General features: G+C 46.4%; 1 protein-coding gene across 2 annotated transcripts; it reads left to right on the top strand.

The window, feature by feature from the left end:
* The first annotated feature begins 936 nt into the window (after window positions 1-936).
* Window positions 937-13037, top strand: GPR83 (G protein-coupled receptor 83). 2 transcript variants are annotated; one of them, XM_003734147.7, is made up of 4 exons: window positions 937-1491; window positions 5805-5930; window positions 7755-7888; window positions 9919-13037. In XM_003734147.7, exons 1-4 carry the CDS (start codon window positions 1108-1110, stop codon window positions 10541-10543), a joined length of 1269 nt encoding a protein of 422 aa, XP_003734195.2. In that variant the 5' UTR covers window positions 937-1107; the 3' UTR covers window positions 10544-13037. The 2 variants fall into 2 exon arrangements, with proteins under 2 accessions (XP_003734195.2, XP_035121130.1); XM_035265239.3 differs by lacking the exon at window positions 5805-5930.
* The last annotated feature ends 3281 nt before the right edge of the window (window positions 13038-16318 follow it).

Here is a 16318-nt window from a genome sequence, read left to right on the forward strand (position 1 = left end):
GTTAAATGGCTTGAAGATTTCACAGCTAGGAAGTGCTGTGAAGCTGGGATTAGACCCTAATTCCAGACCCCATGGTCTTAACCACAGGGTCAGGCATGTGGGTGGCAGAGGACAAGTGAGTGGGAGAGTTTTCACCGTAGAAGTGAAAACAGGTGAGCAAGGATAGCAAGGTTTCCTGAAGAAGTAGGTGGGGAATGAAAAACAGCCTGGGTCATAATACCCCTTAAAGATACAGCTTCATGGACTTCCATGGCAGAAAAACTCAGTTACCCAAGTGGGGAGCACATAGCTAAACTCCTCTTCTTTGCTTCTTTGATGCTATCAGAACTGCTTTGAAGAATTTCCTTGAAAAACAAAGCTCCCCACATTGCATTTCTGGGAGCTGTCAAAGAAACAGCCTGTAATAAGCGCTCCAGCACCTCTGATAACTGGATACTCGTGGGACTTCGAGAATCCTTAATGTCTCCAATTTTTTGGTTTGCCTTGTTCCTGGGACCGCCAGGACGCCAGCGATCCACTTCGACACTGAAACTGTGCCAAGGCTAAGGCTTAGGTAGAAACAAATGAATATATCCTTGTCACTGACCCGGCTTTAGCAGCATGCCCCCTCATCATCCCAAGTGCCCCAGTGGGCTTCCTCCCACCCGCCTGCCTGCTTCCTTCACAAGAGGCTTAAGCAGACACCACGCGAGTGTGTGCGCGCTGGGCACAGAGCCCTGGAACCCCTGTCGGAAGAGTTTCAGGCGGGAGTGGGAGCGGCTGGGCGTGGGGGCAGCAACGGCGCCACCCAGCACGGTGGGGGGAGTCAGGCTTGTCAGAGCCGGAGCGCGTCACCGTAGCCGACAGAGACGCCGCGCTGCCCAATAGGCGGAGGCTCTTCCTAGCAGCCTGGTGGGAGCAGAGATAGAAAAGTGCTCCAACAAGCCCCGAGCTGGCGTGCCGAGCGCGGGCTGGTGGCTGGCGGCGCGGTGCTCCGCGGGTCCGGGTTCCCTGGTCCGCGGGACCGCCCTGCGCGCTCTGCGCCCCGCACCCCGGCTGTGCGCTCGGAGACCGGCGGGCAGGGACGCCCGGCCAGCAGGCTCCCAGGGGTGGGGGGGCTCCTGCAAAATGGTCTCTCACCTGGTGCTGCTCTGCCTCCTCCCCTTGGGGCGAGCTACCGAGTCCCACGAGGACCGGGACGACGAACAGAGCCTCGAGGCGGCCCTGGCTGTGGCCAACGCCTCGCACTTCTCCTGGAACAACTACACCTTCTCCGACTGGCAGAACTTTGTGGGCAGGAGGCGCTACGGCGCTGAGTCCCAGAACCCCACAGTGAAAGCCCTGCTCATCGCGGCTTACTCCTTCATCATCGTCTTCTCACTCTTTGGCAACGTCCTGGTCTGTCATGTCATCTTCAAGAACCAGCGAATGCATTCGGCCACCAGCCTCTTCATCGTCAACCTGGCAGTCGCCGACATCATGATCACGCTGCTCAACACCCCCTTCACTTTGGTAAGGGGCCCGCCGCCTGCCGTCCCACCTTCTGTTCCTCCCCCTCTCCTCTCAATTCCCTCGCCTCCCTCTGCCTTTCTGTGTCTCTCTGTGGGTCGCCACTTCTGTCTCCACGTCTGTTTCTTTCCTCCTCATTTCTCCTCTCCTCTGCCTCTGTCCTCCTGTCCTAGTCTTTTCTCTGTCATCTCGGTTCTTGTCTCTCTCCTGTTTTTCTTAGTCTCTTTCAGTCTCTGTCTCTCTCTCTGAAGTCTTTCCTTCTCTCTTCTCTATCTCTCTCACTGTTCTCATCCTTTTTCTTTGTGTCCCTATTTGTCTGTCTCTGTCTCCTCTCTTTATTGCTTTTTATTCTTGCCAGTCTCTCTGTGATTTTGTTTTTCTGTTCTCTCTCCTCTCCTCTCCCTACCTCTCCTCTCTCCACCTCCTCTCTTCTTCTCTTTCCCCTGCCCCACTCTCTGATTCCTCCCCACTTCTTTCTGTCTCATCACCTTCTAAGCCAGAGCTTCTGGGGCAGTGGCATTGAGTCAATGGTTTGAGTGTCTGCAGCCAGCTGAAATGAATGACCGTTTCCTGTTTCATCTCACTGGGTCTGGGCTACCTTGATAATTGAGCAATGAATCAGTGACCCTGAAATGTCAGCAGAGATGATCAGGTCCCCCTCCTCTGAAGTGCAGCCTATTTAGTGCCCACCCGAACCCATGGGATGCTGCTTTACACTACAACTGAAATATCAAACGATTGCTAATTGTTCATGGAACATTAAGTGTATTTTCCTAGACCACTTATTTAAAGTGCATTTCCCTTCTGTGATTTGATAATAAGGCTGTGTTTGAGGTTTATGTTGAGGAAGAATTGAGGGAAGGTGGACTTGGGCCCCACAGATGGGGCAGGCTGGGGGCATTTTGCACATTGGCAGCTGATGGGATTCCTCCCCAAGCCCTGGCTACTTAGCATTGGTGGTGTCCTGCTGTGACCTGGGAGTGTGGCTCTCATGGATGATTTGGGACTGTGAGGGCAATGACTGAGCAACTGTAGTGACAGTTATACTGCATGTTTCTCTAGTGTGTTATATTTTTTCTTTTTTTGGAATAACTTTGTTATTTGAGTGATTACCAGTGCAGTAATCTATTAATCCCTCTCTGTCTCTCTCCCCATTCTGTCTCTCATACACACATAACCACATATAATAGACAAGTAAAAAACACAGGATGATCCCCCATAAGTGCATCCACCTGGGTAAATATCCTTCCAGACCTTATATTGAAAAATTACCCTCACATTCTCTTTCTAGTACTCACCTATTAGAATATTACTCACATTTTGCAGATGAGAAAACTAGGGCACAGAGAGGTTCATTCCCTTGTCCAAAGCCACCTGGCCAGTAGTTGGCAGAGCCAGGATGAGAATTCCATCCCCTAACTCAAGTCCAGAGGTCGGTCCAACTAAGCCAGCCAGCTGGGAGTGACGGACACTCTTGGACCATGTTTAGCTTCTGCTACTCCAAACCCTGGACGTGTTCTGATCTCCTTTCAGCCTACATCTAACATACTGGTGGCCGCTCAATATCCCCTGGGCATTACCCAAGGATGAGCAGACTTGCAAATACTCCCTTTCTCCCTGGATGTCTCGAAGCACAAGACAACAGCATCCTGGCTCCCTGTGACCCCTCCCTTGGTTTCTGTCCTAAGAACCTACAATGGTGTGGCTGGGCTGGGCCACCAAGGTTGGGAACTTGGAAGTCACACAACATGGTTATTTTTTGCCGCTGCCCAGAGTCAGGATACAGGGCTGGATCAGCAGCAGACACAAGAAGGGGTAGGGAGACCACGAACTCAATGACAGGCTATACCTGAGAACTGGCAATGCCTGTCCCAGAGAATCTATAAGAGAAGGGATGTCAAGGTCCTGAGAACCCAGCACCCCCTCCAGTATGAGCCAAAGCAGTTTAGCCTTGAACCTGATTCATCAAGATCCCCCCAATCCAAACTCTAATTACAGCTTATAAGGTGCTGGCAGGTAGGAAAGGGAAAAGGTTGTGGGGAGTAGCTTCCAACCCCTCAGCCTACTCAGCACAGGCCCCCCAACTAGGACAGGCACCCCTGCCTTTGGCTGATTAGCAACAATATCCTTCCTCTCTGATCTTCCTTCCTATACACTTCATCTACTGCAGTCAGCATGAAGCCCAGCTCTGAATGATGGAGAGAAAATCGGACAATTACTGACAGTTCCCGTGGTAGGTAGAGACACACACAGAATGTAATAGATCCTGGAGGGGGGGCTCTTTCATTCTGACCCATCAGAGTCCCATGAGAGGGTCAAAGGAGACTACAAAGAATGTGACATTTCAACGAGACCTGGCTGAGCAGGAATTTCCTAGGTCGAGATGAACACTTAGTGCAGACAGAAGCACCAGGGAGAACAAACGCCTGGAAGCATCAAAGTTCATGGTGTGTTGAGGGAACGTTGAGTGGCTCAATGAGGCTGGAGCAGCAGGAAACAATGGAGGAGTGGGCAGGGGAAGGGGAAGTGGAGGTGGCCAGAAAGGAAGGCGGGGCCAGGTTGTGAAGGCACCTGGATAGTCTGTCCCACTAAGAGCCAGGATGCTTCCAAGCAGGAGGGTGACAACAATCTGATTGTGGTTAGCGGAAATGCTGTCAGCAATGTCAAGGCTGAATTCTAAGGGAACAAACCCGGAGAATGAGGAAAGCTGTTCAGAGGCTCTAATAGTCCAAGGGAGAGATGATGGGGTATCCCACGAGGCCCATGGCTTTAGGACTGAAGAAGAGGGAACAGTTTTAAAAAACAGTGAGAGGCAAAACTGGTTAGATTTGGTAATTCCAATGTGGGGAATGAGAAGGAGGAGTAGCTGAAGACTTCTAGCTCTATATTGTTACTGAACTGCTCAACAGCCTCAATGGCTCCTCCCTGACTTCCACAAAGAGAGTAAATCCCTGGTCTGTTGTCCTAGTTTCAAGATCTGGCCTGACTTGTGATGACTCTGGATCACACACTCCAGACAAACCAATCCACTCCTTATTCCCCAAACAGGTCCTGGAACTTCTGATCTAGTGCCAGTGTCTTTTGTCCTCATCTCCACATGCACAAATACCTCCTCAGTTTAAATGTCTCATATGTCATAATAGCGGCAATTGATAGCGTTAAGTACTTGCTATGTACTAGGCACTGTTTTACCTCCTTTACATGTGTTATCAATCTTGAAGGATTTAACAACCATGTGAAAAGGGTTAGCGCATTTTACAGATGAGGAAAGTGGGGCTCAGAGGGCCCATTGTCTTGCCCAAGTTCACAGTGCTCAGTGGCAGACACCTTGCTGTAAGTCACTACATTATACTCCTTCTTTTGGGCCAACTTGCTCTATTTCTATGCTTCTGTGCCTCTGTCCACTCCCATCCCTCTCTGATGGCCCCATTGGCTTTTTGTCTGGGTCTCTACAGAGCATTGATTACTTTCTGTCTTGCACTTGAGTTATTTGAGCCCTCCTCTGCCCTGGCTGCAAACTCCTTAATCAAAATCAATGCTTGATCTCTCTCAGGCATGGGTCATTACTCCCAGGAGCTGCTCAAGTACTAATTGAATGAGTAAGTAGTGCTGGGTGATGTGGGATAAGGACCGGGCCTGCTTCTAGAGCCCTACACAGTTTGGGGAGCTTGTCTTCTCTCCCCACACCTGTCCCCACCTTTCCAGGTCCCTGGGTTCCTCCCCAAATGATGACTTACAAGGCCAGTTTAGCCAAGATTTGCCAACACAGCCCATATGCTATGTTGTGACAATTCAGATGTTTCTCCCACACTACAGTGAACTTGTGTGGACCAAGAATGAATTCTATGATTGCACGTAAAAATAGCAACTATTTACTTCTAATAATAGCAGAACAATCTGCCAGCATTGTGTTTTACCCTTTACAGACACTGAAAAAATTTAAACCTTATGCTAAGCCCATAAGGCAGAGGTTTTTGAGGGCTTTTTTTTTTTTTTTTGCAAATGAAACTGAGGTTCAGGTTACCTATTTTGCCCAAGGCCTCACAACAAGAAACTATTAGCGGTGGGAAGTACAACTCCAAAGCCCACATCCTTTACGAGCTCTCCTGGCACCTAAGCATGGCAGGGTTTGTTGAATTGAATGAATGAAAATGAGTTGTGCTGGAGAAAATCATGTTTACTTCACAATTCAGTATCATAGGCAGAAAGAAGGGAGGAGCTGGAGGAATCCTCCCGAAGGCATGCTCCTCAGAGACCTCCGGGGATGGGTGTCAAAGTCAAGGCCTGTCTCCTAACGTCTTTGGGCTCATCTCCAGGTTCGCTTTGTGAACAGCACATGGGTGTTTGGGAAGGGCATGTGCCACGTCAGCCGCTTTGCCCAGTACTGCTCCTTGCACGTCTCAGCACTGACGCTGACAGCCATTGCAGTGGACCGCCACCAGGTGAGGGCAGCTACCTCTAACACTCTGCTCCTCCCTCTCTTGCTTCCCGTTTCCAGGAAGTTGCAGGGGCTCGGAAGACAGGGTTTTAGCCCAGTTTTCAATGAGTATCTTTGTATTCTTATTGATCAACATGAACACATAGGTTAGGGATATTAAACCCTTTGTCCTAATGGTCACAAAAAGTTATTCTTTGTTGATCCGATGAAGACTCATTGCTGGCATTTTCTGTCTCAGAAATTAGTGAGCTTGTTTTGAGGATAGGAAAGCAAACCTGGAAAATCACAAAAAAGGAGAGAGGAGTAAATGCAGGTTAGAGACAACACTTATCTCTGAAATGCCATAATTTTCTAAGAATCAACTCTTAATTTATGTTGCAGGTGCTTTAGTGTAAAGTGTGAAAACTTTGCATATAAATATTTCCTGCCTTTTCTTAACCATCTGCCTTCATTTATCTAGAAGGACTTCGGATTACCTTTACCTGGCCTGTGCTTACCCCAGATTAACGCAGCCGAGTGTTGACCATGGGCTAAGGTTGAGTTTGAGGAATGGGGGCTAAGCCTTGCTCATTTTGACCATGTTGCTGCAACATAAACCCCGACAAGGGGCTCTGTCCCAAGGCCAATGGAGACCTTGAGAAGTGCTTGGAGCTCCTGGCCCAGGCTGCCACTCCCTTCAGCAATCTGAACACGGGGATGTGAGGGGCAGAGATGGCTGAATCCAGAACAGAGATGTGCTGGCAACTTCTGAAGCCTCATTGCTTCTTCTTATAAAACCTTGAAAACATTGAGAGGAATAAAAAAAACTCAGGACACAGCCAGAAGGTCCAGTGTGTTCTGGGATGGCATTTAGAGGTGTGGCAGCTCTTCCTCACCTCTTCTTCCTGACCCTGGACTCACCTATCCCAAAATGCCTTTTCCAAAATATAATGTTTCTCATTTTAATATGAAGATGGTTTAAAATCCCTAAGTCTTTATTTAAACCTTTTTGGAGAATTGGTTGACATACAGTAGCAACTCCAAGATGCATTTCAGCCTGAAGCCTGTAACATTGACTTTATTATAGGTGTGTGAGAGCTGGGCCCTGGTGCAATTTTAGTAACGGCTTTCATAAACATGCTGGGAACTCACACATAACTGTCCATGCAACTTCCCAGGATGAGTGATGAGAATGGCCTCTTCCTGTCTGTCAGCTCAGACCTTATCGGAGTCCATCACAACCTAAGGGGTCTAGAATCATGGGAAGATGAACGCAGATCCCGAGGAGGTGGGACTGACTGTGGGTTTGCCCCTCTCCCAGACTTGCTCTGGTGCCATGTGAACAGCCTTCCTCCCGGACCTTCCTGGTCCTCTCACCGGACCCTGGTTCAGCCTGAGTATGACCAGCAAGAGGCAAATGTATGACCTGCCTGAGTATGACCTGCCTGGGGTCTCTGAATCCAGAAGAACCTTTCTTTCTACCGCTGGAGGTGGGCTATTAGGTGGGGCATGGCTGGGCTTCCTCTCCTTCATAGCTACCTGGTATAGCTCAGGGGCTCAGTAATGAACATAAGTGGTGCTTGACTTTATCAATAGGGCCTGCCTTATGTGACAAGTGAGCTGTGCCATCCAGATTTCTTTTTATATACTTATGTAATTTTTAAAATTATTATGAGGCAGGGTCTCACTGTGTTGCCCAGGCTGGTCTAGAACTCCTGGGCTCAAGTGATCCTTCTGCCTCAGCCTCCCAAAGTGCTGGGATTACAGGTGTGAGCTCCTGCACCTGGCCCAGATTTCTGATTTGTTCCAAAACGTCTTCAGTTAATGATGCAGTTTGCTTGTTTTCCAGGTCATTATGCATCCCTTGAAACCCCGGATCTCAATCACAAAGGGTGTCATCTACATCGCTGTCATCTGGACCATGGCTACGTTCTTTTCACTACCACACGCTATCTGCCAGAAATTATTTACCTTCAAATACAGGTGAGATGAATTCGTAGGAATCTGCCTGGGGACTCTTGTCTTCTCCCGAGTCAGCCTCAACCAAGGGACAACGGAGGCCCCCAGGCTCACAACTCTCTGCGTAACTAGGACCTGCCTCACTGAGCCCTTTTCTGTCTCGCTCCCATCCTCTTACCTCCTGGCCCATGCCTATCCTCTACATATTGTCTGCTTTCTCTCTTCTTTAGCTTCTTCCTTATTCTCTTTCCGGTTCTCTGCAAGGACAAAGCGGTAATTATCAGCTTCTGTCACCAGGGTGCTGTACTCACACAGCCTGAGATCTGAGTCACCAAGGCCTTGTTGAAAAGGAGCAAGGTGTAAATCCTTTCACACTACCTACAAACAAAATCTGCATGTGTGCCTGCACCTGAGGCAGCCTTCTCTACCTCCCCGACCTCCCGCATGTTTATCATAGTTCTCACTGAATGAGAATAGCTTTCTTGCAACACTCGGTTTTTTAAAGCTTAAACTGGTTCATTAGGGGATCTCCCTACTGGACTGTCAGTTTGGAAAGAACTGGCCGTTTCTTTGTTAACTTGGTGATCCCAACACTTAGCTTACTGTCTCCACATAACAAGCCCTCGGTACATATTTACTGAATGAATGAATGATCTCAGAGTGATTTTCTTTTTTGAGACATCTCGCTCTGTTGCCCAGGATGGAGTGCAATGGCAGGATCTCAGCTCACTGCAACCTGCACCACCTAGGTTCAAGCAATTCTCCTGTCTCATCCTCCCAAGTAGCTGGGATTATAGGCACTCACCACCACACCCAACTTATTTTTTGTATTTTTAGTAGAGACGGGGTTTCACCATGTTGGCCAGGCTGGTCTCGAACTCCTGACCTCAGGGGATCCACCCACCTCAGCCTCCCAAAGTTCTGGGATTACAGGTGTGAGCCACTGCACCCAGCCTCTTAGAGTAATTTTTGTCATTCATTGTTTTAGATGAGCTTCCTTAGAGACAGGTATTGTGGTAAAGGCAGGTACATCTGCAAGTGGCTAATTGAGGCAGTGCTTTCAATGGGAAAGAGAGTGGCAGAGGCTGGACAGGGACCAGGAAGAGTCCAAGGAAGGGTGTGATTTCAGGGGAAGCTGCCCCTGCTCCCAGGGAGCTCTGGAGGAGACTGAGAGTGCAGATTTTGCCTCACCTTGAGGCCAGGGAGCTGGGCTTTCCTATTCCTCCATCTCTCAGTCTTTTATTACAGGTCTTCCTACACCCTGTCCCACACCCCTGTGACAAAAGCAGGGTTAAGAGAAGCCCAGAAAGCAGAATTCAACTAATTTATAAAGGCCCCCTCCAGGAACTCTAGGATGGTGAAATAAATCACACACCCAGAACCCCCAACATCCAAATTGCCCTTCTACCTTTCCATATGAAAGACTTCCTTTTTTCCCCTAACAAAAAATAAAGGAAGTTTCCTCTCTCTTTTGTTAGTAATGGCCACCAGCACATAGAACTAGAGCACCAAGCCACATGGGTATTCCTTAAAAGGCTGAAGAGGACTGGGGTAAATTCCACATGAAATAATACTTTTTCTGTGAGTGGCCAAAGGGAATGTTAGCTCAGGCTTTACCACTCATATGCTCAAGACCCATCATTTCTTTTGTTCATGCCTTAGTTTTCCCTTTAAAACAAAAAAGATTTTCCCTTTTAAATGGGAAAATCTAAGATTTCCTCAAGGATGAGTTAGTTTTCAACCTGAGAACATGAGTGTTTCATTCATTTATTCAACAAATATTTATTGGGTCTCTACTATGGGCTAGGAATAACACAAGATGTAGAGAACACAGAGAAATTCAGGTGTATTATTTACCTCTGTGCAATTCCCAGCCTAGTGGGGGAGGAAGAAATGTAATCAGATGATTAGGCTACAGCATCAAAAGTGATATATTAGATGGATGTACCAGGAGCCCAGTGGAAGGAGAGACCAGTGCTTCTTGGAATGAAGGCTTTCCACACTAATATCCCCTCTCTGTTAACTCTCTCTGCCTTCCGGCTTCCTGCCCCCAGCGAGGACATTGTGCGCTCCCTCTGCCTGCCAGACTTCCCTGAGCCAGCTGACCTCTTCTGGAAGTACCTGGACTTGGCCACCTTCATCCTACTCTACATGCTGCCCCTCCTCATCATCTCTGTGGCCTACGCTCGTGTGGCCAAGAAACTGTGGCTGTGTAACACAATTGGCGATGTGACCACAGAGCAGTACCTTGCCTTGAGGCGCAAAAAGAAGAAGACCATCAAGATGTTGATGCTGGTGGTAGTCCTCTTTGCCCTCTGCTGGTTCCCCCTCAACTGCTACGTCCTCCTCTTGTCCAGCAAGGTCATCCGCACCAACAATGCCCTCTACTTTGCCTTCCACTGGTTTGCCATGAGCAGCACCTGCTACAACCCCTTCATATACTGCTGGCTGAACGAGAACTTCAGGATTGAGCTAAAGGCATTACTGAACATGTGCCAAAGACCTCCCAAGCCTCAGGAGGAGAGGCCACCCTCCCCAGTTCCTTCCTTCAGGGTGGCCTGGACAGAGAAGAATGATGGCCAGAGGGCTCCCCTCACCAATAACCTCCTGCCCACCTCCCAACTCCAGTCTGGGAAGACAGATCTGTCATCTGTGGAACCCATTGTGATGATGAGTTAGAGGAGGTAGGAAAGAGGCAATGGGAGGGGTCTATCTCCATCTGAGGCAGAGAAAGAGAACCTGTTCTCACACATGATCTTGAGAGTGCTGGAAACACACTCCTGCAGAAGCTGTAGGACTCTTCACTTCCTAGGAAACTGTCCAGCCTCCTAGCCCCATGTGATGTGAAAACTAAAAGGCACCACCAACTAGACATGTGTTCATAAATTCCCATCTAAGACATACTTGGAGGTATAGCAGCCTGGATCTCTGAGTAAGTGGACAGAGGACAACTTTGGCCCAGATAGGAGCTGAATCATTCAACTGCCTCCATCTGTGAGGCAGCTGCTTCCTTACAGCCTTTCCTACTGCTGAGCATCCCAAAGGGAGACCTGAATCATACTTTGGGTATGGTGACCCAGATGCACAGAGCTCTGCTTGAAACAGGTGCACAGGCCAGGGAAATGCCAGCAAGCCAGAGCTGGCATGGATATTTTCATGCCTTACTTTCTGGAGTTACTGGGCCATGAAGAATCACAAGTCTTCAGTGGCCTAGCAATATCCAGAGAAGAAAGGACCAACTTGGGTTCCTTAAAACAAAGGGAAATTATTATTGCAACTTAGAAAAATTCAGAAAAACACACACACACACAATCACTCTCTTATCCCATCAATTTGTGATAACATCTGTGAACATGCTGTGGCTCTATCTGCAATGTTTTCCTTTGTGTGTGTGACTGTGTGCATGTTTGCATGAACTTTTTTTTTCATTTACCCTTTTTCATTTAGATTGTAATGATTAACAAGAAACAGGGGCACAGCAAAATATTTCTGACCACCTTTCCCAGGGGTGTCCACCAGAGGAGTTGAAGAGGTGAGAAAACCCAAGGTGAAGCCTGTCACCATGCAGGCAGAACTGGCCCTGTCATAGACAGTGGTAGGAAGGGCCTGGATCACATGCTCCTCCTCAGAGCAGCCTCAAGATGAACCAGGGAATCAAACTCAACTAGGAGGCATGATTCCTTCTCCCCCGCAATCACGCAAAAACAAAAGGTGGTGAAAAATTGTTCTGTTTTCACAAGAGATGAGGGAGCAGGCTTTCCAATATGCTGAAAGTAATTGTGTTTAGACACCTCATCCTTCCAAGCTGTCTAGACAGGTCGTTTCTCTGTGTTGTCTGAGTAATGAGGGTTCTTGCTGTCAACATCATTTTAGTGGTTCAGGTGTCACTTTCACTTTCAGAAACCTATGGAATCCTTAAGAAACCTTCATACTTAAGGGTCTAACTTGCCAGAGAAATCTCGTTCCAAGGAATGATTGTTTTTTATCACCTTCCGTCTGGTCCTGAGTGGCTCAGTGCGTCACCAGAAAATAGACCTGTCAGGCAGAATCCAGCTTAATTCATCTGCTCTAAACAATTGCTACTGTCATACTGGTTTAGCCCTGGTTTGCAGGTTTAGCATTGGTTTATAGGTTTCCTTCTAGTACCAGATAAACCCTGAAAGCAAAGCATGGATATGAGCTCAGTAGGAAACAGGTTTGCGGGAGAAAGAGTTTGTCACTTAGACCTCGTGGCTGTTCATTGAAACTGAACTTGGTCACATCATCTGCTTTCATATAATGAACTATGAGGGTTCATTATCCTAGTTAAGACACAAAATTTTGAAAACTCACTTACTGAATTATGGACAAAAACATGACTCTCATTGGGCAGAGAGAGTCTTCTAAGCGCACAGGGATCCCCAGATGGATTTTTCAGGACAAATGGCTCATGTGTCTGTACTTATTGTCTCTTTCGTGTCAAGAAGTAGCTAATGATTTCATCTGAATGTTACCATAGAAATCCTGTGAACCAGAATAAGACAAGGCAGCAGGGATACAGGTTTGTCCTGCTCTGGGAAGCATGGAGAATGTTGCACTTCACTCCTCACTGAGAGTGTCTAGGAATATAGAAGCTCCTTGACTTACATCTCAATAAACTCATGGTAAGTCAAAAATATTGGAAGTTGAAAATGCATTGAATACACCCAACCTACTAAACATCGTAGCTTAACCAAGCCTACCTTAAATGTGCTGAGAACACTTCTATTAGCCTACAGTTGGGCAAAATCATTTAACACAAAGCTTATCTTATAATAAAGTACTGAACATCTCATGTAATTTATTGAATACTGTACTGAAAGTGAAAACCACAATGGTTGTATGGATATGCGAACTATTGTTTCTACTCAATGGGTATTGCTTTCACATCATCATAAAATTTTTTTAAATCCTATGTTGACCCATAATTAGGGAACTTTGGTACTGCCAAGTCTCAGAGAAAACCCTTTTCTGGGGGAGCGCCCACTGATGGCTCATTAGGTCTGTCCCTTCCCCAAGGTCCCTGTGTGCCTTTGAGCAAAAGTGACTTGTATTTGTGAATGTAAAATTTGTGAAACATGAGTTTTTCCAATGTGTTGCAAAGTGTTTTATCGTAAATTGCTCATCTCAATAAAATTTATTTCAGGTGTGTGGACTGTGCCTCTTGGATTTGCAATTATGTCACAACTGGTAACGTTTAAGATGGGGTTAGCAGGGATGAGAGGAAGGGAGCATGAAGAGTATCTACCCAGCCCTGCATTTTACAGATGCAGAGGTTAAACCTCTGAAAAAGTAAATAGCCAGTTGAGGAACCTCTGCCTCTTCGTCTAGTGTTTCTTCACATGTTTTAACCTGGGACTCCATCTGTTCCTTGGTGACTCAGGATGAGGCGAAGCTGCCACTCAAGCCCTGAGAGTGATTCTCCCACTTGCCAATGTGCAGTCCACACCGCATTCCCTGTGTTTACCATTCGACCCCCCATAGCCTGGGGTCCTGCTTTCCTACCAGGTAAGCTGAGTAAGCCTTCATTACATACGTAATTACCTGAAGCTATTCAGAATTCAGGAAATTAGTTTCAAACAATTTCACAGAAGTTTGTAAATAGGGGTAATTTGTTAAGCCTAGAGGAAAATTTGAAAGAAAAATGAAAGGCATAGGAGAAGGAGAAGGAACTAAGAATGTGTTACCACTGTCTATGTGAGGTATTGCGCTAAATGCCTCAGAGCTCATTATCTCACTCACCTTCACAGCAGTCCTCCAAGGTGGGCATTATTATGCAGATGAGGAAACAGGCTCACCTAACTTAGATAACCTGCTAAAGATCACACACAGATAAACTGGGAATAAGCTACCCTCTTGGAGATTAGGTTCTGAGAAGGTATGCAGAATAGAATCTTAATTTTTAAAAAATCTAGGATTCTTCACATTTCCCTCATTAAGAGACACCTTTTTGGGTAAAATCTATCAACCATCTTAAAAATCTAGTGCTTGAGTTACATACTTTGGGAAATGCTTGACTAGATGAGCTCCAAAGCCTCTTGCAGCTCAGTGGTCAAGGAATCCATCATTTTAGTTTAGGCAAGATATATGGCTGCTTTGTGAGGTCAATTCTGGTTAGAATTGTCTTCCAAAAAAGATTCTAAGTGGCTCCCAAGTTGGTGAAGCCTGCTTGACTGTCTTAGTCCACTTTGACTTGCTATAAAGGAATACTTGAGACTGGGTAATGTATAAAGAAAAGAGATTTATTTGGCTCACAGTTCAGAAGGCTGTTCAAGAAGCATGGCACCAGCATCTGCCACTCGTGTGGGACCTTAGGAAGCTCCATTCATGGCAGAAGGTAAAGGGCACCAGGCATCACCTGATGAGAGGCAGGAAGCAAGACAGAGGAGGGAGGTGCCTGGCTCTTTTTAACAATCACTTCCCCCAAGAACTAATAGAGTGAGAACTCATGCATTACCACAAGGATGGCAGCAAGCTGGTCATGAGGGACGTGTTCCCATGATCCAAACACTTCCCACCATGCCGTACTTCCAACACTGGGGATCAAATTTCAACATGAGATTTGGAGGGGACAAATATCTAAGCTATGTCACTGATGATGGCAGGTTGCCAAGAAAAACAGCCATTCCATAGCCACCCTGGACTCAAGCTCCTCAGGTAGCACAGGTGGAACTCCACTAAACCCTCACTGCTACTAAGCTTGCTGTGATGTGCCACAGGGATCTCTATGGTGATAGGAGTCCTTCCCAGGTGTCTGGATTCAGGGAGGAATCTGGGAAGACTGGGGATCTTGCAGCTTCCACTGGGGAAACATGCCTGGTTTAGAGTGTAGCCTGAGGATGGTAGGTGGATGCTGCCAGCCCCTTAGCATTGATCATTAGCATCTTCAGCATCTTCTGTATCTCTGTGCACCCCCCTAATTCTCTTTCATTTCAAGGAGTGGTTAGGGAAGGAAGAAATGAAATACATGCAATACTATATGCTTTTTTGAAAGACTAAAAAAATGATATTTAATGTGAGAAAACTCTGGGGCTCAGAATCTTTTTTGAGGTTTTATAATCTCTTGCAGAGAATGAACTATCTACTACTTCATGGGGATAGTGCTTTATTTTAATAGCTCCTTCTCTATTTCTGTTTCTAGTCCACTGGGGACCCTGTCTTCAGATTAGTTGTGAATCAGCTGAAATATGAGGAAGGCAAAGGAATTGTGAACACCAAATTCAGAATGTTGGTGACCCCAGATGGTGGAAAAGGTTGTGGGTTAGTATGGGATGGAGACAAGTTTAGATAATTGTCTAGGTTCATTATTTTGTTTTGGGCAGTGAGTTCCTGGATTTTTATTACATTATTTAAAAGAACCAGATTGCCAAAAGCAGTTCATACATGGACCAACATTAAAAGAGTACCAGAATTGGAGTCTGATCAATCCAATTCTGTACCCCTGTGGTCTATAAACAAACAAGCAGTAAACCAATGGAAATGGAGGCCTAGAAGTCTAGGCCTTCACTTTTCTCCCCTGCATCTTTCCAATCAGGTTACATTTATATTTGCATTATTAAAACATGCAAATATAGTTCACTGCCAAGGCAATCAAGATATAACAATTACATTTCCTTTTCAAAACAACTTTGTTTTCCTTGAATTAAAATTTTCCTGTGTTTATTTGCTTAGTTTTCTATATAATGAATTCTCCAATTTTTCCAGTTAAAACCCCTTTGAGACTTGGCTACACATTTCGAGTGCTCTGCCAGCCAGCATCAGAACTGGTTCCGCTCAACCTCCTGAGCTATCTATGCTACTTTGCTCTGGGCTAGTTGCTCTCTACATCTGCAGAATGCCTGTTCTCCCAGGACTTCCCTTCTACTTTCTCCAGTGTTAGCTCTAGGCAAGTTTCCAAGGTTCCTGTCTTTTTCTTATCTGGTTTACTCCCTTATTTTGGAAGTCCACATCTTGCAGCAGTTTCCCAAAACTGCTTAGATGCATAGGAATTCATTTCTTTTGAGATCTTGCATAGCTGTAAATAAATGTCTTTAATTTAAACTCACATTTAATTAGCAGTATGTCTAAGTACAGGATAATAGATTGAAAAGCATTTTCTCTTTTGAAGACATTTATATTAGTTTTATATTGCTGCCTTAACAAATGACCACAGTCTAATTTGCTTAAACGACACAAATGCATAATCTTGCCGTTCTGTAGAAACCTCAGAAGTCTGACACAGATGTCCTGGAGCTAAAATTAAGGCATCAGCAGGGCTTCACTGCTTTCTACTGGCTCTGGGAAGCATCCGTCTCCTTGCTTTCTTCAGCTTCTTGTGGCTGTCCGTGTCCTATAGCCCTTTGTCCATTCCTCCAGCTTCAAAGCCAACCACTTTACATCTTTCTGAACTTCTTTCATAGTCGTATTTCCTTGACTTGCTTCTTCTGCCCCTGCCCT

The sequence above is a fragment of the Callithrix jacchus genome, chromosome 10 (genome assembly GCF_049354715.1).
Source record: "Callithrix jacchus isolate 240 chromosome 10, calJac240_pri, whole genome shotgun sequence".
Classification (NCBI taxonomy): Eukaryota; Metazoa; Chordata; class Mammalia; order Primates; family Cebidae; genus Callithrix; species Callithrix jacchus.